The sequence below is a fragment of the Colossoma macropomum genome, unplaced genomic scaffold, assembly GCF_904425465.1.
Source record: "Colossoma macropomum unplaced genomic scaffold, Colossoma_macropomum, whole genome shotgun sequence".
Classification (NCBI taxonomy): domain Eukaryota; kingdom Metazoa; phylum Chordata; class Actinopteri; order Characiformes; family Serrasalmidae; genus Colossoma; species Colossoma macropomum.
This window is the reverse complement of record NW_023494810.1, coordinates 1,364,611-1,376,991: the sequence shown is the minus strand read 5'-3', so window position 1 is coordinate 1,376,991 and position 12,381 is coordinate 1,364,611. Positions and strand designations below refer to the sequence as shown.

The window sequence follows — 12,381 nt, the reverse complement described above, 5'->3', positions numbered from 1 at the left end:
ACTGGCTGAGTAGCGTCACGTGTGATATTTACAACGCATGCGACTGGTCTGTGAGTCTCCCGGGCCGCTAAAGCTACTGTAAAGGCTAGAAAAGCTACGCCAATTAAAAAAGAACCACCCCATCGAAATTAAATAATTCTCCATAGTTTATTGGTTATAGGTCCAGGTCCAGACTCGGACTGCGGTCCGCCTATTTGCGACCTCTGCTCTTGGTGACTGTGGTCAAATAGTTATTTTAGTGGTCCACAGCACTGGTTTCCAAAATGCCTCTGGCTTATCTAGATGTTGTTTTGCATACTTTAGATGTTGACTTATGTGCACAAGCAAGGTTTTCTTCCACTGACACTTGTATGCAGATCATGTGTGCACAAGCGACACTGTACATTAGAACTATGCCCTTCTGTGCCAGCCAGACCTTCTTGCAGGTCCTTTGCTGTCATATGGGGGTTTTGCTTTGCCTTTCTGGCTGGCATACGACTGGTTAAAAATCAGATCTATTACATATTTACACACAATATTGGATTTGTGTCGCTGAAATCCTGTAACATGAAAGTTATTTTAGATATGCCATTCAGAATAAGAATGTAGCTACACTGCTAACTCTTCCCTCTCTGTGTCTCTCGCAGGTATATTTTAAACGAGATGGGGAGTTGATAGAAGTCATTTCTTACGTTTCACCCACTGTGGGTGATGAGGGCGGGAGTTTGGCAGGCGTTCGCGGGGCCAGACCCCTCATCAGCAGGGACCTGGATGACACCAAGCTGCAGAAGTCCCTCTCTCTGCTGGGGCCAGACGGACGGCCAGGACGCCTCTACACAGAGAGTCCGAGGCGGAGCTACACAGCCAGGCAGCCACGCTACGAGCCAAGCCCGGCCACGGAGACCATTCCTGAGACGGTGGTGAGCCGAGAGTTCCCCCGCTGGGTGCAGAGCACCGACCCGCTCTACTTCTTCAGCAACACACACATTCCCCAGAGCGACGGCTCCGTCTTGGTTCAGGCAAAACTCACCTGGACCCTCAACCCCCAGCTGGATAACGATGCCCTGTTCAGCTGCGAGGTCAAACACCCAGCTCTCTCCATGCCTATGCAGACTGAGGTTACTCTGGGTGAGTAGGACAATGGTACCAACAAGTGTCCTTTGGAATGATGCCATAGAGAAACCACTATTGTTTCCCTAAGGACCCTCTTAATAGAACAACTTTGGAAATGAGTTATTGAGCATTTTAAAATCAAAAGAACTTTCATATAATGTGAAGGCTCTTTTCCAGTCACGCGTTTTTTCCAGAACCATACAAAGATAAACTTTTATTTTCAGGTGTTTGGACTGTTGTATTTCAGTACCTGTTACAGACTCAAAGGGGTCTAGATAAAAAGGGGGCAAAATTAACTGATGTTGAGCAGAATCAAGGTATTTGGGCTGGTTTTCATTTAGCAGGTTTAAAACTAAAAGAGGCCAAAATTAAATCCTACAGATGGTCTAGTCCCTGACGAGTGCTTGGAGATTGTTGAGCTGTCTAGACCAGGGGTTTCGAACATTTTCAACAGCGCTGACTGAACTGCAGCCCACAACCACTTTGAGGGAGCAGTAGAGGAGCTTGGGATGGGGAAAAGTGCTGTGGTGCACATTGCCTTTGTCGAAATGTTTTGTCTCCAAGCAGTTTTGCCTCATTAGCATCCTGATGAATTCATATTTTATGTACCTGTCATCATATCTTTGACTGAATTATGCTTTAAGATCCTGTTAGCATTTTTATTCTCATCTTCGATGGGTTTCGTAATTTTGTTAATGTCATCAGTTTCTTAATTTTTGACGTCTTAAAATACACTAACAATCAACTGAAAGAAACCAGTAGCAATCTGCCTGTCTTCTCAGTTTTTATATGTAATGCTGGTATAAAAAAATAGTGGTAAATTTGAAAAAATACGTTTTCTTTTGCCTCGTGCATGTACACCCCCACCATGAATGTGCTTTAAAATATACGTTTTAGGCCAAATGTTCATCTTAGAACTATCGGTAACACTTTACTGTAGGGTGCTGTTCATAAGGCTACATGACACCTATATAAGGTTGTCATTACAACTGAGGCTGCTTTAGCTGACTTTGATCAAAATTGGCAAATGTAACCTTTATAGCGAATGACGCTTATTGGAACAAGCATTTATAAACAGTTATGTAGGGTTATGTCAGTTGTAATGACAACCTTATATAGGTGTCATGTAGCCTTATGAATAGTACCCTACAGTAAAGTGTTACCGAACTATCATAAACAATGAGTCAGGCATCAGACGACACATCTATGACCATTTTTATGTATTAACTTTCTGTGAGGGAGCTTTTAGAGGCGTTAAAACTCTTCAGACACCTGGTTCCCATCAACACCACTGTGAACAACTCCGACTCGAGACGGAGCTTTTCACACCAAACCACACCTGAATGACTTTATTTACATCTTGAATAATTAATTAGACAGAATTTTATCGAAATAGGTGGATTTCCTCTTTAACCTCTCAGCTCTGCGGTTCCTCTTGTTCTAGGCAAGGTTTGGATAAAGCAGCTTGCTTGTGAGAGAACTATTTCTACCTGAATCTACTTTCCTTTCCTGCCTGTCCTCCACCTCCCTCCCCCCAGTCATCTCTGCATCTCTTTACATCGCCCTCTGACAGATGCATTTAGAGCAACTCTGATTTCCATTTGTTGCTTAATTGCGTTACAGCCGAGCAGATTGCAAGCCCTAACATGGAATGCGGAACCTCGCCGTGACTGACAGGCTAATTCATTGCACTGTCTGTGCGCTGGATTGAGTTAACTTGCACCCATTATTGAAAAAGTCAACCCGAATTAGGGGAGTCGAGAGAGAAATGAACCACCCAGTGGCCTCCGAGACGCCACTGTTTGCAGACCCGATGATTTTTAAAAGAAAGTGATCTGGTAAGCTAACTGGGATGCTAGGAGAGGGAGCTATGTTAGTGATCAGCATTGCTTTTGTTTTAAACCTAAATTGGTCTGCAAATGTTTGCTTTTTCTGTGAGCAGCTGATGAGGGGAGGCCGCACGGTTCTGCTAATGAACGGCGTAGCAGCACGCCTTATTTTTCATGGAAATCTGAGCCTGAATTTTTTTTTTCCTTTTAATGCTAAAACAAAGATGGCCTCCAGCAGATTCCATTATCACTTCAAAGGCCGAATGAGCTCACAGCCCCCTCTCTATCAGCGCTGGTGATGTGATGCAGCACATGCTAAACAGACGTTTCTCTCACTTAGTGACATGGGAACAGTAAAGAGCGAGCGAGGGAGGGACAGGCGGGGAGCTGGGTTCATTCAGGTTACCTGCAGCGCTCTCTCTCTCGCTCTCTCTCTCTCTCTGACGCAGTCCTTTCCATTCTTTCTGGAAAAAAAAAACATCCTCTCTCTCCCTGTGTGCATTTCATGGCTAGTCAGGCGGAATAGGAGGACATGGATTCTCACAGACCTTCACAGCGGTGCCTTATTCTTCTACAAATGTTTCAAAAGGTAGAGACAAGGTTCTCCATCTTTAAATATGAGCAGATTTCTCCAGTGTTTCGTAGCTGTCTTACTGCTGTAGCGATAGCTTGGCTGAAGTATGACATACATATTTACCATGATATATTTTTAGTTGGCTTTACTGTAGGGCAGTGTTCATAACGCTACATGATGCCTACACAAGATCTTGATGTCAACAAAGACCTACACAAACATTTCTAAACACTTATTCCTGTAGGTGTTGTTGATCATAAAGGTTGCATTTGCTTTGCTGTCAAGTTGCCATACCGTCTATGTCAGATGACATTTGGCTTATGACACGTTATAAGGTAAAATTATAGCTCCGTGTACACTCACCTAGCATTTTATTAGGAACACCTCCTTGTTTCTACGCTCGTTGTCCATATTATCAGCTCCACTTACTATATAGGTGCACTTTGTAGTTCTACAGTTACAGACCGTAGTCCATCTGTTTCTCTGATACTTTGTTAGCCCCCTTTTACCCTGTTCTTCAGTGGTCAGGACCCCCATGGACCCTCACAGAGCAGGTACTATTTGGGTGGTGGATCATTCTCAGCACTGCAGTAACACTGACGTGGTGGTGGTGTGTTAGTGTGTGTTGTGCTGGTGCGAGTGGATCAGACACAGCAGTGCTGCTGGAGTTTTTAAACACTGTGTCCACTCACTGTCCACTCTATTAGACACTCCTACCTTGTCGGTCCACCTTGTAGATGTAAAGTCAGAGGCGATAGCTCATCTGCTGCTGCACAGTTTGTGCTGGTCATCCTCTAGTCCTTCATCAGTGGTCACAGGACGCTGCCCACAGGACGCTGCCCACAGGACGCTGCCCACAGGACGCTGTTGGCTGGATGTTTTTGGTTCCCAGTCCAGCAGCAATACTGAGGGGTTTAACTCCAGCAGCACTGCTGGGTCTGATCCACTCGTACCAGCGCAACACACACTAACACATTTATAAATGTTTATGTAGGTTTATGTCAGTCGCCTTAAGCCTGTGTAGTTTTAACATAGCTTTAAATTCCAATGTTGTAATAAAACCCAGTGACATAATAACTTGCCACAATAATGTGATGTAATATCTTAATTCATAGTGCAACGATACTTTTACCAAGAGACTTTTTTTTTTTTACATTATTCAGAATTTATAATATTTTCAGGCTGACCATACATAATGCCTAGTTACATTATTGGAAATGTATTATATGCACTGATTATTTTTGCTTAATTTTGTTTTCAAGAGAGCCGTTACCAAAAATCTCTTATGGTGCTTTTGTGCTGCCCTCAGGAATCAGCCCAGCCTGGTTTGAGGGAAGCATATTTGAGACGAAATCCTAGAAGAGTTTTCAGGAAGAACCTCCACTTTTAACACTGTTTCAGTTACCACTGACTTTCCTAGTCTGTACGAAGTGGTAAATGTAATAAATGGTGATCCTTTTTCTGTTCTTCGCACTAATGTGATAAGATATTACAAATGGTCAGCCTGAAAATGTAATACATTCCTAGTAACATAATAATTTTTAGCTATTTTACACCATTTGAAGAGACTAGCAGCCTTTTACATTGTGTGAAACTGGCCAATGAACATGAACCGAAAGAACTTGGAATAAAATCGTATAATGTTTTTAAATTTTCAAAATAACTTCAAAAGCTAAGAACATTTTCCTTTTCTTCTGCTGCAGAATTACCATTTTGGTGGCAACAATATCCATTTGCTACTGCTGACCTCTCCCTCAAAGCCCAGGTGACAACACTGAAGCTTATTTGAACATATTATGAGAGGAACCAGTTCGTTTGAAAAGACGATAATACTTTGAACAGTTGAAGGTAAAAGAATCTTAAAAACCTAAACAGAAGACAAGATATTCTGGTAAAACACCATCCATATGAGTATTCACTGATTTGATGGCACTTCATAATAATAATGATAAAAAAAATAATAAATAATAATAATAGTAATGTTTTTAACCACAATCTCATCATATTCTAATACATTTTCCACAAACCCTTTGCCTTTTTTACTCCATAATTTTAGGACTAAAAACCAGCGAGCTAGCTAACTCTGCTAACTGTCCTGTTGTGCTGTAGCCAGTGACAGGCTAGACTTCTTCTCCATCCCTGTTTAAAGGCGTACATCTCCACCTAGTGTATAGAGATAGCAGTCATTTATCAGATATTTCTGGTGGTTTCTTAGCTTAATGGAATCTTTGGAGTGTAGCCTGTTTGCACAAGCTTAAGGATAAGTTGGGCAACATTGCAGTTTAAGTTGTTCTAGATAAAAGCGTTTGCTGAACGCCATAAATGCACATGTAAAAGTTTAATTGAAGCTTTTGTTGTTTCTTTCTTATGCAGAATTAAGGAACATACCTCAAACAAGCATTATATCAAGGAAATGTCGAACTGTCATTATTGTTTTCCCAGGCCAATCATGCGGTAGAATATTTAAAGTATAAAAGCAAGAAAAAGCGCAGACTTGTAAAATGGAAGTGTTGGAGATGGTGAGTGGTGGATCTCCAGAAGAGCTTAGCTTGTGGAAAATGGCACAGTCAAGTCCCCCGCTGGGTGACATATCAGCTGCTTTTTCAGTGTTAACCCCTCTCACAGAGCTCCAGAATTTTGGTTCCGTTGGCCTCCTGCTGTTCTCCACAACACAAATTCCCACAGTTCCCACCGAGTGTGATGCAAAATAACACATGAAAATGTCCCCCATAGCGAAACAAGGCCACAATGATTCAAGTCTGCCCCGAGAGGGCAGAGCTATGAATCCGGAGCCGTGGTGGAAGGCGTGCTCTTACACGAAGCAAAACGAAGTCACAGGAGTGAAGGCCTAGAAACAGGGGCTCGCTATCTGTCAAAAGCTTTCATATTTTGACAAGCCTTTCTCAGCTTAGGGTTTCAAGCCATTAATTTAACAGTAGCTGGGTTCTGTAAGGAGATGGCTGGAGAGCTCTGCATTGTTATTGCCCTGAGAATACCAAACGGAAAACGTGCGTTTGTCCATTTTAATTGGAACACACTTAAAATGAAAGCGTCTGAAAACCTGGCTTGAGTTAGACGCAACCCGGGGTGACACTATTGTTGCGTTAGACTGGGTGGCGGATGCTGCGAGAGAATGTAATTTGCACTTGTGTCATACGTTTACACTGAGTATTTACATGTAGGCTACATTATCTGCTGTGACAATAATGACACAAGATAACAATTATTGGCAAGGACGGATAAGGGCAGCTACATATTAGAGGCTGAGGCAGTGCCACAGTTCCTTTAATGTATTTCACCTCTAACAAACTAGAAAACCTGCTTGTATGCAGGGAAAAGATGCTTATGTGTTAAAAAAAAAGGTAAAACCATTTCAACCAGGCCTGTCACTATCGATTATATATGAATATTAATCTACTGATTATTTCATGAATAATCATATATACACATTTTATAACAGCAGATATTTCATTTTACTGTATATGAATGTAATTTGTACCCACAAACATATGGTGCATTAGTGGGATCCTGTTGGTGTGAGAGATATGAGTGCTAATAGCTCCCCCTTGTGGAGAATGTTCAGACGGCTGAATGCAGATTTATAATCACCTGCTGATTCTATGTTTTTCCTCCAGATTGCAAAGTAAAAAGTCAATTTGAATCAGTCAGAAGTGATTGCAACTTGCAAGTGGTGCAACTGTCTAAACGTTGGCCCTATCGCGTGTTCGATCCCTGGCCGGGTGTCCAAGAGAGCACAGTTGGCTTCTCTGTCTCTGGGTGGGTAGGATGGCCATCGGTCTTCCCCAACACAGGTTGATGCTAGCCAGCACAGGCGTCTGTTAGCTGACGTAACAGAACTAGTGGTTGATGTTCTTCTCCAATTGCGTTCAGCTGTGCAATGATGTTGCGTTAGCAGTATTCAAAAAGATGCGGTGGAGCTTTACAAGTCTCTGACAAAGCCTGTGCTAGCTTTCGCCCTCCGAGAGCTGGTGGTATCGTGGGATTATTTAGAAAAAGCATGCAGGTGGAACCGCGGCTAACTGACTAGTGTCTCTAAAAGACCAAAGATGATAAGCCCACTGACTGACTAACTCGTACTTTCTTTGTTTTGTTTATTTGACCCTGTGGGTTCACTGGGCTCCACCATGGAAAGTGCTGGCTTTATGAAGGAGGAGATAATTCACTGCTTGAAAAAATGAATGAGATGTGTAAATGGGGAAAGTCCTGCCCTTTTAAAAAAAAAAAAAAAAAACAATCTGCTTGTTGGTAAAGCCAGCAGCAGTAACACATGTGCTGACCTAAGCTGTAACCAAGCGTTAGTTCTACTGCAGAAAAAAAAGGTTTATCAAATTAGTGAGCTGCAGTCCCCTCACTGAACACCAACTCACAAAAGTTTTATTGTTTTTTCAAATGTCCCACCCTCCAGCTGAATCTGAGATTTTGATTGGTTGTGGCACTGAGTTTGACTCTCTCTCTCTGTTTGTCAGGAATTGATAGGATTTTGCTCCAGTACTTTGAAAAGTCAAACAATTTTCATATTCCTTCCTAGATGCAAAGCATCTCTTAGAATTGGCCTGGAACACCTTTACATAGATACTCATTCACTCATGTTTAGCATTGGCTTAAAATTCTCCACAAGGGGGCACCATTAATGCTACATAAGAGCAGTGCTTAGCGTCATTGACACTGTGTCTTTGTTTAAACGTGTATGATCTGAAAATTCTGTAAAAAGCACAGATTCTAATTTTATATCACAGTTGTGTTTATGAACAGATCAGATGTTTTATTTTGATTTGATTTTGATGAAAAGTCATTGTTGTACAAACAGTCCTCTTTTGTGGAAAGAAAGTCATAGTTTTGCCATTGCTTGACCCTGAAATGGAGAAGTTAGATTTGAATTTGTCAATACAGAATGCAAATTGATCACAAACCTAATTGATTAAATGTGAAATTAATGCCCAGAACCAACAGGTGGGTCCAGGTTTCCGTTCTTCACTCTGGGACTGTTTGATTCTTGAAATTTTGAAGGAGACACTGATTCCGATTCCAAGTAATAGTAACCGATTCCAAGAATTGATTCAGCTCATATGTTTCTAGATTCTTAATCCCAAAAATCAAGGGAAATGAGGGAAAGAAAACTGGCGAAATAAATAGTACATTATTAATAAAGTACAGCACACAACATTATGATTGATGGCATGAATGACAGGAAGTCTGGGCCTTTAGCACTTTTGAGAGCTAACTTAAGCTACCCTAACTTTTTAGCCAGTTGAAACCCTTTTTGCTCCAAATTATATGTTGTATTTTGTTTTCCACATTTTCTAAAGTAAAATTCTGCTGGACTAACCATGTTGGTTGTGAAAGGATGTATTTTTCAGACAGGCTGTCTAGACATTGATGACACAGAACCTCTTGCTCTGTGTGCACATGGTGTAGAGAGCTGATTATGGCTGGGAGTCGATCCCAAAAACAATCACTCCTGGAACTTAAGGATAACTGGGTCAGTTTGCATGTTATTACTGTATAATAAGCCCACGAATGTAATAAAGCCGGGAGTTAGAGTTATGTAATGATGTAGTAACTGCATGTGAATTGAATAGCAAAACAAAAGTAACTCTCCACATATAAGGGTTATAGCGAATTTGTATGTATCCTTTATTGCTGTAAAACAGATTCTCTCTCTCTCTCTTTCTCTCTCTCACTGCCTCACTCTCTCGCTCTCTCAGCCATTCTGGTTATATCGGCACTTACATCAGTACTTGTGATTCGCTCGCGCCTGTTTGCTCAGGAAATGAAACAGCGAGTCGCAGCGACACTCGCGAGTAATAAATCTTGCATCTTTTTTATTATTTCCACACGAGCTGGAGACGGCCCTGAAATGGCCCAGCGCTGTAGAGCACTCGCTGAACGTTCACGCTCCGTGGCCTGTTCAGTCCTGTAAATAGATGCGTTTGGTCTATGGAGGCGGCTCGGTCTGAGCTTTCTCCCCATCTCGGAGCGCCGTGACTGGGCTTAAAGCCCTGGACTAGCTGGCCGTCAGTCAAATCCGAAGCACGTGGCCCATCCAGCCGGTGCCTTTCCATAATTAAACCCCGGCTCAGCGGCGAGGATTTTGCATGGAGGCAAGGTGTTTCTGATTCAGCGGAAAAAATATCAGTTCTAATCTCTGAGCCCGAACAGAGTGATGATCTCTGCCTACACACGCACTCCTCCAACCAAAGAGTGATAATAAGGACGCAGATGTTCAGCTGAGATGTGTGTGTGTCTGCATATGAGGGTGTGTGTGTGTGTGTGTGCTCAAAAGTTCAATGTTTTCAATATCATAAAGCCAACTGTGTTGCAGATATGTGAATATAATGATTCTAAAATGATGTATTTGCTCTAAAGAAGTGGTAAAAATATCTGCGTAATGATACACAGGGAATAGCACTAGCCATGTTTATATGCAGCCTAATAATCTGTTAATAATCCGAATAATAGCTCATTCGGAATAGAACACGTCCATGTACACACCTCAGTCGGAATAGACTAGTCTAATATTTCTGTCCGATTAATCGAGGTGGGTAATCCTGTAAATAATCCGTTTAATAGAAGAATAATATCAGTGTAAATGCCTGTATCTGATTACATTCCCTATCGGAAAGTTTAAGTCCGTTCTGATCATGTTCGTCACGTCATAGTGAAAGTTTATACCGTTCAACATGGCGGAGCAGAAACTGGTCTGCAGAGGAGACGAAGTTTATGCTCTGATCTTTAAAAGACGGCGGTGGGACGGACGTCCAGCTTATGTGTCTCAGAACACGACGTCTCCCTCTCGGCCTTCTTTAATAAGGACATGTGAAGGACGTTTTCCTGAGTCTGACATCATTTTAAAGCAGTTAAAAACACAAGCGCTGCTCACTGCTGCTCATCTCACTCTGACTGGACTCACGTGATGCTGGTTGTCATGGTAACGTCCACACTAAGTAGTTCTCTATGCATGCTCATCATTTTCGATCTGATTACTTGTCGTGAACATGTAAACAGATTTTCATGAGATTGTTGAGTAGAGTGTAATATAAACACCTCAGTCTTAATCTATAATTGGATTGTATTCAATTGGATTGACAAAAATCTTTGCATGTAAACACAGCCAGTGTGAATGAAGTTATTACAAAATTAATATTCAGAACGGATCATATTGCAAAAGTGCTGAAGGCAGATAAGGCAATAAATATTAGGGGAATTCTACCAGTTTTTTTTTTAGATGTCAGCATTATGAGGTCATGATACTACAAAAATGAGATCTTAGCAAGTGAAAACATCTTAAATGTAGTGAATATGCAAAATATTTCTCATTATGAAATTACTGTAACAATATTATTTAACTTATTTCTGCACATTTTACTTTTTATCTAGTAGTTTTATCTAGTTAAAGTGTTGTATTACCTTGACAAGTTACTTGTTTCAAGCAATAATGCAGTTAATTTTGCTTACTTCATGAAATAATGACTGACTTGAGTAAAATGAGACACTTTCATAAGACAAAACCACTTAAAACAAGTTTAAAAAGTTTAAAACAAGTTTAAATAACCTTGCAGCTTTCATAATATTATCATACCAGTCTCAAAATGAGAAATGTATGTTATATTGGCAATATTTAAAATGGTTTAACTAGCTAAAATAGAATTTAGCTAATAATTTTTTTTTTTTTTTTCCATTGTAATATGTAAACAAGGTCAGTGGTCTGATGGGAAATGCTCCAAACTTGCCGAGACACAGCAGTGGTCATAGGAACCAGACATCCAAAGCATTTTAATGTAAATGTTTTTACATGAAATAGTTACAAACACATTGCTAATGACGTTTTACTGTGGTTTTGAGAGCAGCACTGGCATTTGGAGAGGTACATTCAAACAAAGAAAACATTTTTCAGTTTTAACATTATTTTACCATCATCAACATCCCATATAAACTCAGACGACACGTGTAGGTTCACTGGTGGTTTTGGACAGCGAACAAAATGGCTGTACTTATGTTGTAGACATCATGACCCCTGGTTCCTCTCACCACCACTGTAAAGAAAGTTTCTCTACAATGAACCATTTCACATTAAACCACTCTGAACGACTTTGTTTACATCTCAACATTTGGATTAGGCAGAAATTTTGAATAGTAGGTGGAATTTTCCTTTAATACATAATAATTACACTATATTATTTCATTTAAAATGTGTATTCACTATAATATGTTATTTAGTGAAACGTCAACCTTTAGGTGGCTAGTTTATAGTATTGATTATTATCTAGTTTATCTAGTTATATATTGTCACTGTCCAAAAAAAACAAGTATTTACATTTTTTACCATTTTTTTCTATATCATTTGAGCGAATCAGCTGTCGTTTCCATTTTGTTAACATTTAATGATGAATGGACCAATAGAAATGTGACAAAACTGCTTAGAATTAAATCTCTCTTCATTAACTTGCATTAAAAGTTAAGAATGTTTTTGCCTTTTCCTGTAAAGTTGCCATTTTGAAGATATTTTTTGTTTGTTTGTTCTTTTTTTTGATGAAATATGATTGTATATTTCTAACTTTTGAACGGTAGTATGTGTGTGAATGTTTTTTGTGTTTAAACTCCAGAATCCTGTAGATGACAGTGTGCTTTTTTATTGTTATCAACCAGTTTAAAGCTGCTTCCTTTCATTCAGCCATAAACCTTTATCCTCAGGACCATCCCCATAAATTAGACGAGACAATCCCTTTCACATTCAGCCTCATCTAATCCACTCTGACAGTATGTTCTGAAAGGTAATGTGCGGGAGATTAGGCCGGGGCACAGTTGGTCGAGTGGACAGGATCAAATAAGGACAGGAAGATTGGCCAGCTGTGTTCATCAGGAAGG

The 12,381-nt window shown here is 40.5% G+C and overlaps 1 protein-coding gene across 2 annotated transcripts in view; it reads left to right on the top strand.

The window, feature by feature from the left end:
* igsf21a (immunoglobin superfamily, member 21a) overlaps positions 1–12,381 on the top strand; it is a 470,124-nt gene that overhangs the window by 422,698 nt on the left and 35,045 nt on the right. For both annotated transcript variants that reach the window (XM_036559644.1, XM_036559643.1), the window contains exon 6: positions 627–1,107. In XM_036559644.1, coding sequence (XP_036415537.1) covers positions 627–1,107 — 481 coding nt within the window. The remainder of the gene's footprint in view (positions 1–626; positions 1,108–12,381) is intronic.